Source organism: Corvus brachyrhynchos, unplaced genomic scaffold (assembly GCF_000691975.1).
Source record: "Corvus brachyrhynchos isolate BGI_N302 unplaced genomic scaffold, ASM69197v1 scaffold283, whole genome shotgun sequence".
NCBI classification, from domain to species: Eukaryota; Metazoa; Chordata; class Aves; order Passeriformes; family Corvidae; genus Corvus; species Corvus brachyrhynchos.
Genome location: NW_008237409.1, coordinates 2,070,835 through 2,083,110, shown reverse-complemented (window position 1 = coordinate 2,083,110; position 12,276 = coordinate 2,070,835). Strand labels below are relative to the sequence as shown.

At 40.0% G+C, this 12,276-nt stretch overlaps 1 protein-coding gene across 9 annotated transcripts in view; it reads right to left on the bottom strand.

The window, feature by feature from the left end:
- The window catches only part of BCAS3 (BCAS3, microtubule associated cell migration factor), a 301,373-nt gene that overhangs the window by 259,054 nt on the left and 30,043 nt on the right, over positions 1-12,276 (bottom strand). For all 9 annotated transcript variants that reach the window (XM_017730953.1, XM_017730954.1, XM_017730950.1 and 6 more), the window contains exons 8-9: positions 8,500-8,607; positions 5,850-5,926 (exon numbers count right to left, since the gene is read on the bottom strand). In XM_017730953.1, the coding sequence (XP_017586442.1) occupies positions 5,850-5,926; positions 8,500-8,607 (185 nt within the window). The remainder of the gene's footprint in view (positions 1-5,849; positions 5,927-8,499; positions 8,608-12,276) is intronic.

The following is a 12,276-nucleotide window of genomic DNA, read 5'->3' as shown; positions in this document are numbered from 1 at the left end:
AATAAGGCAGAAATGGCATCTTTTGGGTCACAGGAAATGCCATGAAGGCAGAGATTCCCAGGCTCATCTCCATCCTAAGGAAACCCTCCTGATTTCTGGAGACACAAAAACTTTTCTGATCAGTGCCTGGCAAGGTTCATTAAAGATGACACATGTCATCTGAAGTGTCCAGTGGTTTCAAACACAGTTTTCTAAACAAATTCCAAAAGAAGTAACTCATTTTAACTGAAATTCTTTGCCTTTAATCATTCAAAGGTCTTGCTGGATTATCACTTCAAAAATCAGTGAAGCAGGGCCATTGTGTATTTTTAAATAAATAGCTCCAAGAACCCACTAAAGTGATGCTACATCCCTAATAATCAATCTGTAATTCTTTTTCTGGGTCTTACAAAACACAGAGCACTCCATAGGAATGAAATTACAAAACTCCATCCTTAATTCTTGCAGCGCAGAGCAGCCAGAAAGCAGATCCATGACAGAGAGCATAGAAAGGGAATATGCAATAAATAATGAGTAGAGTGATACTGTTGTAGCAAAAACATTGTTTATTCCAAGGAAAACAAATCATATAAGTTGTTTTATCTAATATTTTTTTGTTTGGTTGTGTTTTTGTTTTTTGGTTATTGGTTTTTTTTGGCAAACCAATTTTTTTTGTTGTTTATAAACTGTATAAAGCAATACTGTTTACAAATTCCTGTGGGTTCCTTCTAGATGAAAGGCCCTGTGTAAATGTTATTACTCTCACACTGTCACATACTTTCCAAAACTCTTCTATTGTTCTTGTACTTCCTTCTGTTTAAGTATCACCCGTAAAATGGAGTAAAAGAGCAAAGGAGCAGGCTGCACCCCCTGAGAAATCAGGTTTGCCACCCAAACCGTTTTTTTCCCTTATTTAATTTTAAATCATAGTGGCATTACTGCTATTAAAATACTAAAAGGAAAAAAAAACCAAGTAGAAATAAATTGAAACAGTAAAGCCATAAATGCTGGAGAGAGGCTTTGGAGAAGGGTCTGGATCACCAGGACAAGGGGAATGGCTTCACACTGTTAAGGTCCTTCCAACCCAAACCATTCCATGATTTTGTGCTATCCTGCATCAGAAGAACTGAATTCCCTCAGAGAAGCTTATGGAAGGACCACAGATTAATTTTTTTAAATGTTATCATTGCTGTTGCTATTACTATTATTATTATTATTATTATTACTACAGAGATCTCCTTCCCTGTCCACTCTACCATGGCAGTTTGAAGCATCTGCACTTTGATGGTCCCAGTGGGTCCCTTCCAACTCAGGAATTCCATGATTTTATGTTTTTACTGTTACTCCACAGGTCCAAGCCCAATCCCAGAGCTTTTACTAAAAATATCAGTGGCCTTTCATGTTCATTAGGCCTGGCTGTTTAATTTAGCACCAATTTGACTGATTTCAGGGCAATGTTTAATCTCAGGTTTACCTTCTTTTTTTGTTCAGACTTGGACAGTGACAAATAATAAAGTTGCCACTGAGGTTGTTGTTTCTCTGCAGGACAATGTAAGATGGCTTTGCTTGCCCTTTAACATTGAGGATTTGGGGGCTTTAGATAAAAATAACTTATATAGAAACAAAGAGCACTTCCTGCTTTACATCTAATTTGTAAAGCTGTCAGAGCCAGGAGATATGAAGATACACATCTTGGGGACTAAGGCCTCTGTTGTGGCTTTATGCAGCTTTTCTGTTGTATTTACACTTTCCTGCAGTGGAGCAAAACCTCCTGCAAGCACCAAAGCCATTTGTTCCCATAAATCCACCACGGTGCCCCTGAAGACCTCTCCAAAAAGTGTTCCAGCATTATCCTGGAATGGTGAGACACTGGTTCCCACAGCCAGGAAAAAAACACTCTTATTTATAAATACCACTGTTAAAAAGAATAAGCAAAATTAAACCAACATTTCTCAGGGAAAAATGCTGTGAAGTGGCAGGTGCTCATATAGATGTGTGTGCGTAAAAATTAGAAGTGCTTATAGCAATCCACAGGGACATACTTGGCTCTTCTTCACTGATCAAGAAAATCCTGTGACTCAGGAGCTCCCTTCCCACCTGCCCTGAGGACTTTCGATCTGAGCTGATCCCCCCCAGACACAGGAATCCTGTCAATTATTATCCTGTGTGGGATAACCAGGAGAAATGCCCACAGCTGAGGAGTGAAACACACAGAACTTCTTGAAGAATGTGACTCTTCAGGCATTAAACCTCTTCATAGGACATCCAGTGTTTTTACTTCAAAGTCAAGAGCTCAAACTGCTCCCTGTGAGCCCAGCAGGGAAAGGAATTCCAACAGAAATGTCCAAAAAAGCCTTGGTGATTTCCAGACCAGCCCTGTGACAAACTGAAACCACCAAATTATTCCTCGTGTGTCAATGTGAGAGCAAACAGGAATCCCAAATCCAAACTGCAGATTAGAGCATCCAACACCATTTGGATTGGGGGTTTTATTCACTTGGAGAGATGCAGGGCATTTAACATCCACTGACTGATTTTTGGCTTGTGCTGAGGAGAGCCTTTTGAGACTTTCTATACAATAAAGTACTCTGACTAAAATCTGCAAAATTACCTCTCAGGGCTCTACTGAACAGCATCAATAGAAATGTGGTGCCAGCTAATGGCTGCAATAACTGTCTCCATCCCTGGGGAATAATGGATGGAGAATATATCAATATGAGGAGTTGAAGGGGCAGGGAAGCTGAGCAGGCCCTCGTTATCGGACACAGGGATGATGCCACATGCATGATGTTATCTGTGAGAATCTTTACTCAGGGCCCAGGGGGTGGGGAGGATATTCTTTATGGAGAAGGAAAGTATCCATAAGGCCATATTCATAATCATCAGCTTTCCACTAAGTAAGCAGTTTTGGGGTGAGGGGCACTGATGTAATAGAAATCAATGGAATTCAGCTTTTCTGCAGCTTTTGTTTAGAGCAAAGTAGGGGCAAAAAAAGCCTGAGCATCACTTTGGTTTCCGTGCTTCTGTTTGGTTTCTAATCCTTCAGTCACGTGCAGAAAAGGCTCTAAAGGAAATCTGAAGTGAACCACAATAAAACTCTGAGCTATTTAAGAATCTATTTAAAATCCACACCTTGACACTCACAACCAGCAAAGGAAACACATTCCTAACATAAGCATAACATTATTTTTTTTTTTTTAGTTTGGCCACAGGAGCACTTAAAGCAGTGCAGGATGTGAAATTCCTGCTTGGCTTTCTCCTCTCCTTGCTGTGAGTTCTTTCTTAGGGAAAAGGAGCTGGCTCCAAGCACAGGGAGAGCAGTGATGGATGGAAGTGACTGCCACGAGACTGATGCTCTGCCTTCTCCTAGCAGACATTTAAAATCAGAACACCCCACAGGGTAGATTAGAGGATATCCTGGTAATTTTTCTACAATAGTTACAGCATGTTTTCCCTCCACGTTTAAGCACCTGTCTTAAATTCCCTCTCCCAGTCTGGAGCACCTGTACCCTGAGGTTTTGTTACAAAAGGCACAAATAAAACGTGCTGGCTCCCTGCCATCCAAGTCAAACCAGCACAGTTCCATGTAATCCTAGGCAGGGGAAAACAAAGGTTAGTTCTATGTCAAACTTGCTCAGGAAAAATCAGGAAATGCAGGAGTTAAAACATTCCAACAGCAGCACGAACTTGACCATGTTCTACATCCTGAATATTTTATGGTATATTTATGGTAACAATATATTAAGCTACACATCCAACCACAAAAACAAAAACAGAAAGACAAACACTCCTCATGTGCACGGCAGCTGCATTAGCATTTCTGAGGAACCTCAGGATTCCTGACACTGCTTTTAATTGGACATTCTGCATTTCATTTCTACATACAAATAATCAACAAAACAGACCAGAGATGCTGCTTCATGTTTGTGCTGTCTCAGCGAGGTTCTAAGGCTCCCATACCACTTAGCTGATAGGGATGGAAGATGTGATCTCCACATCATCACCAAATCTTCTTGAAATAAAAGGTTTTCTTTTCCTTAAAAGTAACAGAAAACCCTTCCAAGAGTCAGTGGCCCTCAGTAGTATTTCTGACCTTTATGCCCTCACTTCTGACCAAAGCAGTCAGATTGAGAATCTTTTTCATACTGACAAATTCTCTGGGCAGGCAGTGACATCCTCACAGCTGAGGTGCACCAGGATGAGCCTGGGCAGGACTCAGGCTGCCCTGCACACAGAGATGCTCCAATAATGCAAACAAAAAGGCCTCTAAGACCTTTTTCTGAGCTTCCTTTTCAAAGATTTCTGCTTTTTTAATTGATACTGGTGCTGTCCTTTAATAAATTTTTAAAAAAAAGGCACAGCCAAAGAAGCCAGTCGTGGCCAGTTGGCTGCCTCCCAGAAATCCCTGCAGCTAACGAGGGAGCTCATTTACATCCAATTTCAAACACATCAGAGGAACTTAAGCCTTTAAAGATACACTCTCAGGTCGAGGAGATTTCAGCACATGAAATGGGAAAGCTCAGCCAAAAGCTCTGCTGCAGCCCTGACGTGCCAGGGCACGGCACCCGCCTGGGAGCGGGACCCAGGGAATGGCTGAGCTTGGAATCCTCAGGACAGGTCCCAAAAACCCATAAATCCAGGGAAGAAACACAGGGCTCTGCCCACCAAGCTGGGAGGGGACATGGAAGGGCTGTGGTGGCTCCAGCTCTGGCTGTTGGGGTGTCCGAAATGCCCCAAAAATGAGGTTGTCCTTAATTAAACCAGAACAAAGTTTGAGAAAATCTTGAGTTTCTCGTATCAAAAAGCAGCACAGCTGGAGAAATACACTGGGATTGGTGACATTTCAGGAGTTTTTGGATTTTTTAAAAAATAATTTGGTAATTATCGTCAAAAGTTTTAATTTGTCCTCTTTAAATTCCACTGCTGTTCCACAAAACAAACTGCAAATCAGAGTTACAGTTAAGAATAGGGTATCTCTGTTCCTCAAAATTAACTTCAGTGGATTCATTTTTAAAAATAAATTGCAGTATCTTTAAAAAAACAAAACCAAAAAAACCCAACAAAATAAGCCCAAAAATTCTCAAAATACACATTTAACTGAGAGGTGTTCTTTACTTTTCATGTAAAATAAAGCAAGGCTTGTACCCTAATTCTTGCTGCATAAAAAGGAAGTGATGAATAGGACACAAATAAGTCCTTTCCCATTTGGATCTTGTCGATGAATCCCAGCAGATTCCCAGTATCTTACATCCATGGATAGGAAGAAACTGACACCTATTGGCAACTTTAATATTACTGCATAAAGATGCTTTCCCTCACACTATGACAAGAAACATCTTCTCCTAGGGAGATTTTTTCTATAAATACACAGATAATAGAAAAAAATAATTTAAACTTTTCTAATTGTGACTGAAAATACATCCAGAAAAATGCCGACTCTTTTCAACAATAAAACTCTGACCTTTCCAAAGTAAATTATGAACTGTAAAGACACATGAAAAAAACCCAGAGTGCCTAAGGAACAACTGAAAATGAACAGAGGGCAGATTGCTGTGGGTTTAATTGCTGCAGATGTGATAACCTGGAACTCACACCTGAGGCTTTTACACACACTTGTGCAAAAAGAACAAAAGAATTGTTCAGCTACTGATGGATGGCAGTGTGGGTGCCCCTAACACTTACAGTTACAGCTACAATAAATATAGAAAAGAGTTAAATATTGACACAGTAGCATCTGGATTTGGGGTTTTTTTGAAGCAGGTTTTCCTGAAGCTCCAAACGAAGTCATGAAGACCTGCTTTGAGGATTTAGGAATAAAAGAAACAAACAAAAAAATCTCAGTCCACCTCTGAGGCCAAAATTGTACGTACTGGTAACGAAGAACTTTTTGGTGAAAGTGCAGCTGTCAAAGGCGGCGATTTTCTCCTGCAGGACCACAACAAGGATCCTGAAAACACAGAAATGGAATGTCCACTTTAGACATTAAATGCATTGGTTTAAAGATTCAATATCTAAATGTAATTATTTCCAAAGCATCAATATAAATCCTACAGTGATGAAGTGCCAGGTTACCAATCCCTGGCAGTTATCGAGGGTTCTCTCTCCTCCCAACCACATAAACTCCACTTCAGGAAGTGCAGGGGTCTGATCCACAACAACACAGCTCATTTGTGATATACCTCCTGCAGTAAAAGCTCCATTAAAAAGCAAGAATGGAGCTGCAAAGACCCTGAATTGCTCTCACTGACTCAAACAACAATCAAATCAACAATCAGCAGAACACGAGCTAAATGTGAAATAATCCCATTGCCCACCTCAGTGCAAATTTATTGAAGCATTTCATTTACTAAAGGCAGAGGGGGTGTAATACCAAGAACATCAGCACACAAACAGAGCTGAGAGAAGCAGAATTTGGGTCAATTAGCAAATTAAAGACGTATGTTTATGTGCTTGCTTGTACATTACACACTTTTATTGTGAAGATCGAAAACCACAGGGTAACTATGCAGGAAACATGGTGCTGCCTCAAAAAAGAGAGCCCAGAGATGCAAATGCGGAAGCAGAAGAGCATCTTGGAAGTTTTAGAACCAGGGAACACCTTCTCCCACGCTGATGGCTTCCCAAAACCAAGTTTGTAAAAGCCTGACATGAAAGAAGCACCTGGGAAGCCAACACATAAAACCTACATTTAACAATATGACATAATTAATAATCTGTTATTCTCTCATTAGGCAGACTGTGAGAAAGTATTTTTAATTAGCTGTCAATATAGATCATTATTAAATATTGTTTTAATAGTTTTAATTGTAAAGATACAATGTGGAAAAAAATTAATCACATCTCTCACTGACTAAAACACACACCTAATGCTTCATGTGAACATTACAATTGTGTATTGCAGCCTGGAACAGTCACCTTTAAAAATGGGATGAATCACCTCAGTCTCAACTCCTATCCTTGGGGAAAGGGTGATGATTATCTCCCAGCAGTGTGAAATCAGCCTTTAACCCCCTTTTCCCTATTTTTGCCTGTTTTGCTGTAAGAAAATTTCCTCTTACCCCATAAGAGGTCAATACCTGTGAAGGACTACACCAAAATCAAAACATACACCATCCCCTCATGCTTGCTGATGTTTTCAGATATATAAATAGTTTAAATATAAATTTTTAATACAAAATTTTTAATATAAATTAGTTTTGGACAAATTAGTAGTTTTAGTTAAAAGACATCTTCCAATTGCTGAAACTGCAGGAGAGAAAAACAGAAGAAAATACATCAATTTAACTTTTCCTACATTGCCTAAAGTAAAGGAAACCAATGAATGGGGAGGCTTTGACTGCAGGGGGAAGTGTAATGTGTATATACTGAAAACCTATGGGTATTTGATGGGAGTATTTCCCAATCCTGATTATTTTTGTTTTCTCCTCTTTGAAGACACTGTGTCTTTCTGCAGAAATGAACCCCCCAGATGGATGATTCCAGAGGATTTATTCATCTGTTTATTAGTTGCACAAGTTTGATGCACACTCATCTACTTCCCATCTGCAACAAAACCAGGCACAAAAAACTTATCATTCTGATGTTTTCAATTATTTGTGTTATTGTTTACTGAAGGACCATCCATTTTGGCATGGCAATATGTATTTCCAAAGAAAAGCAGTAATTTCTTCACCCAGAGCTCTACCTTTACCCCAGGAATTCGATTGCACCACTTCCCCAGGGCACCTGAGGCCACAGTGACTCAGGCAGTAATGGGAGGGTGAAGCGAGCAGGAACGTCAGCAGAGCTTGGACCAAAGTCACCACTCCAAATTCTCCCATCACGAGTGCCAAGGGATCAGCAGGATCCTCACACAGAGATCCTGAGATTTCTCTTCTGCCTTAAAAAGATGCAGCAAACTACAAAGCAAACCACAAAACTTCAGTTTTGTGTGTCTGCGAGAGATGGGGATTTCAAGTTAACTCAGCAAAATTTGATTCCGTGGACACAACAGCTCCTGTTCTGCTGGAGCTCTGTGAACCTCAGCCTCCAGAGCCATTTTCTCTCTATCCCAAGCCAGAGATGCTGCTTTGTTATTTGACTCACTGGAACATTATTCCCTGCAAACCACAGACTGCACACCAGGAATGTTTTGGATGTGCAGGAAGGCAAAATCCAACAGACCAACACGAAGAAGAGAGACATAAACTCCTTAGTGCTCTGTGCTGTTTAAACTCTCTGTGATCCCATTTCTCCAGCTGTAGGTGGATCATCGAGGATTTCAGCGATTCCTGCTCACTCTTTATCACAACTGAAAGAAGCTTAAATGATTTTTTGGTTTGAGCTTCTTAAACCAAAGCCATGGGGGAAGCACAATGATTCTGAATATACTGAAATACTCCTTGAGAAATGGAGAAACAGAGCTGTGCTTACAGGAAAGTCAAAATAAGAAAATCAGGGAGGTCATACACCAGAAATTGCATTTATTACCAAAATCTGGCATGCCCTAACACACAAGGCATGCAGAATGAGCATCCTTACCTCTTATTGCAATGCAGATCATAAATAGGAGTTTTGAACTGGATGGACTTGACCATCTCTCCTGTTCTCAGGGAATACAGATCCACACAGCAGTAGGGTGGGCTGGTGCTGAAAGGAATAAAAAAAATATTTTAATGGTAATCAGGATATTTTTAAAATTGGGGTTTAATGATTTCATCCTCCTAATATTGCTTAGCACACTAACGGAAAAGTCACAGAACCGCAGAACTATTAAGGCTGGAAAAGACCTCCAAGAACATCAAGTCTTGGACTCAGAATTCCAGCAATCCCAGCAGAATCCTGGAGAACAAAGGGTCAATATAAGCCTTCTACATTAAGAAGGAAAACTGAATTATGATCTCCATGACGGTCCTGAACCTGTATTGTGCAACTGATGATCAAACACTTGGTTTCTTTTACCACCAGTAAGACCTTGGTATAGCAGCAAAAAAAAAGCCATGAAGCTTTAAACCACATCCTAGTTAAAAACTACTCCTCAGAGTAACTCTCTCCTACAGGGAGGACTTCCCCAGAGCAGCAGCTGAGCTGCATGACTTGGGGAGATGGAGACACCTCACCCAGAATTTACATTACGTCCCTGATGGACTTTTGTTTGAACCGTGTAGATCTTTTCAACTGCTTTGTGTCACTTTTATCATTTAAATATAAATAAAAGCCTTAAGGCCATTTCTTAATAAAAAGGCTGAGTGGGAAAAGTGCTGAGTGTTCGATAGGGCTGAGGAAGGCAGTGGTGGAAACCCTTTTAGAGGCTGAGGAGAGGCTTTGATGTGGCAGCTCTGTTCCACAACACCTTTCTCCCCCTCCGAGAACGCATTAAAACCTTGGCTATTTCTAGGTCAAGGAATATGAAGGAGCACAAATTGCCAGCTGTACAAACATATCCTGAGCATTGGTAAAAGAGGGTGTTCCCCCTTGCCCATATCTGTTTTATTTTACAGAGTTTCACACAATTCCTGCCCCAACACTCACTTGTCTCTTGGATCTGCTCAAGCTGCTCGAGAATTTTCTGGAAAGCTGGAGGACAAATGCCAACTGTTTACCCCCAATGCCTCAAGATAATAAAATGGTTTATATAGTAATGTATAATATACAGTAAATGCACAGCAAGACAACTGTCAGAAAAATAATAGAAAAAATAAGTTTTGACATTTTGCCCACTGAAATTTTTCCCAAAATATACATTTTTCTAGGCCAGTAACTAGAGGGTGCAATTTATTACTTCAAGCACTTCAAAGGCCCTTCAAAAACACCTTTAAACCAGTGAGACTCAAGCCAGCTCCTTCACATTAAAGTTCACTGCTGCTCAAAAACACAAAAAAACACTGCAAGGTCTATGTACAAACTTTTTAAAATTAAGTAGTTTACTACCTCTAGCAAATTATGATGTTGATAGAAGGGAAATTTCAAAACAGAAATCACCGAAGTAGATATAGCTAAAACTGTATCAACACACTCAATAGTGATTACTATTTCTACATCATCCTGTGTTGAACACTTTTTCCAATTTATGGGTAATAATTCTGTCACTCAAATCCATAATTATTATTATGGCTTAATTATTATGATCTCTTGGCTGATCATGGTAAGACCATTCTACTAATACTTTTTTCAACCACACAGGGTAAAACCTTGAGTTCAAGTGCCAGTAACCAAGAAATATCATGGAATCACAGAATTCCAGACTGGGGTTGGGTGGGAAGGGACCTTAAAGCTCACCCAGCTCCTCCCCCTGCCATGGGCAGGGGCACTTTCCACTGCCCCAGGTTGCTCCAAGTCCTGTCCAACCTAGCCTGGAACATGTTATATGGGTAAGTCAGAAATACCCTGAAACTCTGTCACAAATAAAATTCTTGTGAATTAGTCCCACAGATTATCAACAAATGTTAATTACATATCCTGATTGTTCAAACAGCTGCAGAGAGATCAACAACTTCTTAAAGGTAATGGACACAAATCCACCAACAACTTTAAAATGTGGCATTAACAAATGTATAAATACACTCAGGCTTTTGTATCTTCTTCTGTTTGAGTGCTGCAGTGCAGGGATGGAGGGGAAATAGCAGATGCCTCGTCCAGCTGGCACTTGGTGACATCTGTGCTCGTGCCACACGACAGCATCACCTCCTCCCAGATCTGCTGGGTCCCACCATGGCAAAAAGCTCTGTGCAAAATGTTTGCAGAGAGACAAACACACCACACAAAACACACGTGCTTTTTTATGGAAAAGAAGTTTTTAAAAGGGGAAGAGTGATGGAATCAAGATGAGGCCGAATTTTCTGTGCCTTGAAGGCTTTGCTTTATTGCCAAGGGTTGATTTTCCTCCGCTCTGCCACACGATGAACACCCCACTCAGAGATGGACATCAGTGACAGGTTGGGCTCATGGGTCTAGAAAGGAAAAAAAAAGAGGTTGGAGGTGTAAAACTGAAATAAAACTTGCTGGGAAAGCTGCCCTGTATGAAACGTTCTTTACGTGAGGACTTCCCAGGCAATTGTGGCCTTTAATAAAATCATCTCTTTGGCCAACATCACTGCATTTTATACCACCTTCACAAAGCTTTTTTAAAGCCCAGCCTAAAGCACAGACTTATTTTTATTAATTACTTTTGGTGCCTTTAAGAGGAGATAAAAATATTAAAACTTACACTGAAATCCTATTCAAAATAATAGTTCAACATAATCTCTTACTAGGCCCAGCTTTAAACAACTTGTAGAATTAAAAAAGAAATAGATTTTGCTGTAAATATTAAGTTGCTAAGAGCCTGAAATTGAATATAATTTTCAAACTTGTAGAGACAACAGCTGAGAGAAAAGTGACTGCAATTCCAAGGAAGTGGCTGTTCAAGATATATCCAAAGGATTTGCACAGCAAACTACTCCTCCAAGTTTTTTATAAAATTACTACTCTATAAAGCATCAAATCTACCAGTAAGTTGCTGGTAAAAAAAGACTATTTCTATATAGGAAAGAAGAAGATGCTGACAGTAACCCAAGTTTTTAATCAGCAGGGGTGGTTATGATTCTCCAGTGACCGGTTCTACCTCTCTGGTGCTTCAGAGGGGAAGAGAAGCAAAACAAAACCAGAGCACAGAGTTAATTAATTGAATATTGGAAAAATTCCTGCCTGAACCTTTACACTGGAAAGTTGAAGCATGAGATTTGATTATGATCTTTGCAGCACTATTACGAACATGGTGAGACCACAAAGGCAATTCTGTTCTCCTCAAGGGCCCTGAAGAAGGTTTGCTCAGATTAACAGATTTCAATTCTGGAAGGATCATCTTCTCTTTCCAGGCCCTGCACAAAATGTCCCAGAAGCTCAAAGAAATGACTTTTTACCAAGCAATCTAATCTTGTCTTAAAAGACTTTGACCAACAATGAGTCCTCTATTTTTATGGGGAGTGGTTCCAACATTTTGATCCTTTTATTTTTATGAAATGACTTCTTAGTGCCTGATAGAACTTGTACATATTCTGCTTTTTGGCTTCTGTGTCTCTGTCAAGAACACAAAAAGGCTCATTGCCTTCAGTTATCTTTTGTCAGTGATCACCTACAGCAATCCAAGCACCAATAAAGTGAAGAAGACTTTTAAGCCTTAAGTTGTGAGGTTTGTTTTCCAGCCCTAGCACTAAACTCCTCTGAGCCCTCTCCAGCACTGCCATTCTCCCCTCTTCTTTCTGAGGGATGCACACCAGAATGAAAACTAAAAAAAAAAAAAAAAAAAAAAAAAAAAAAAAAATAAATTTTTTTTTCCTT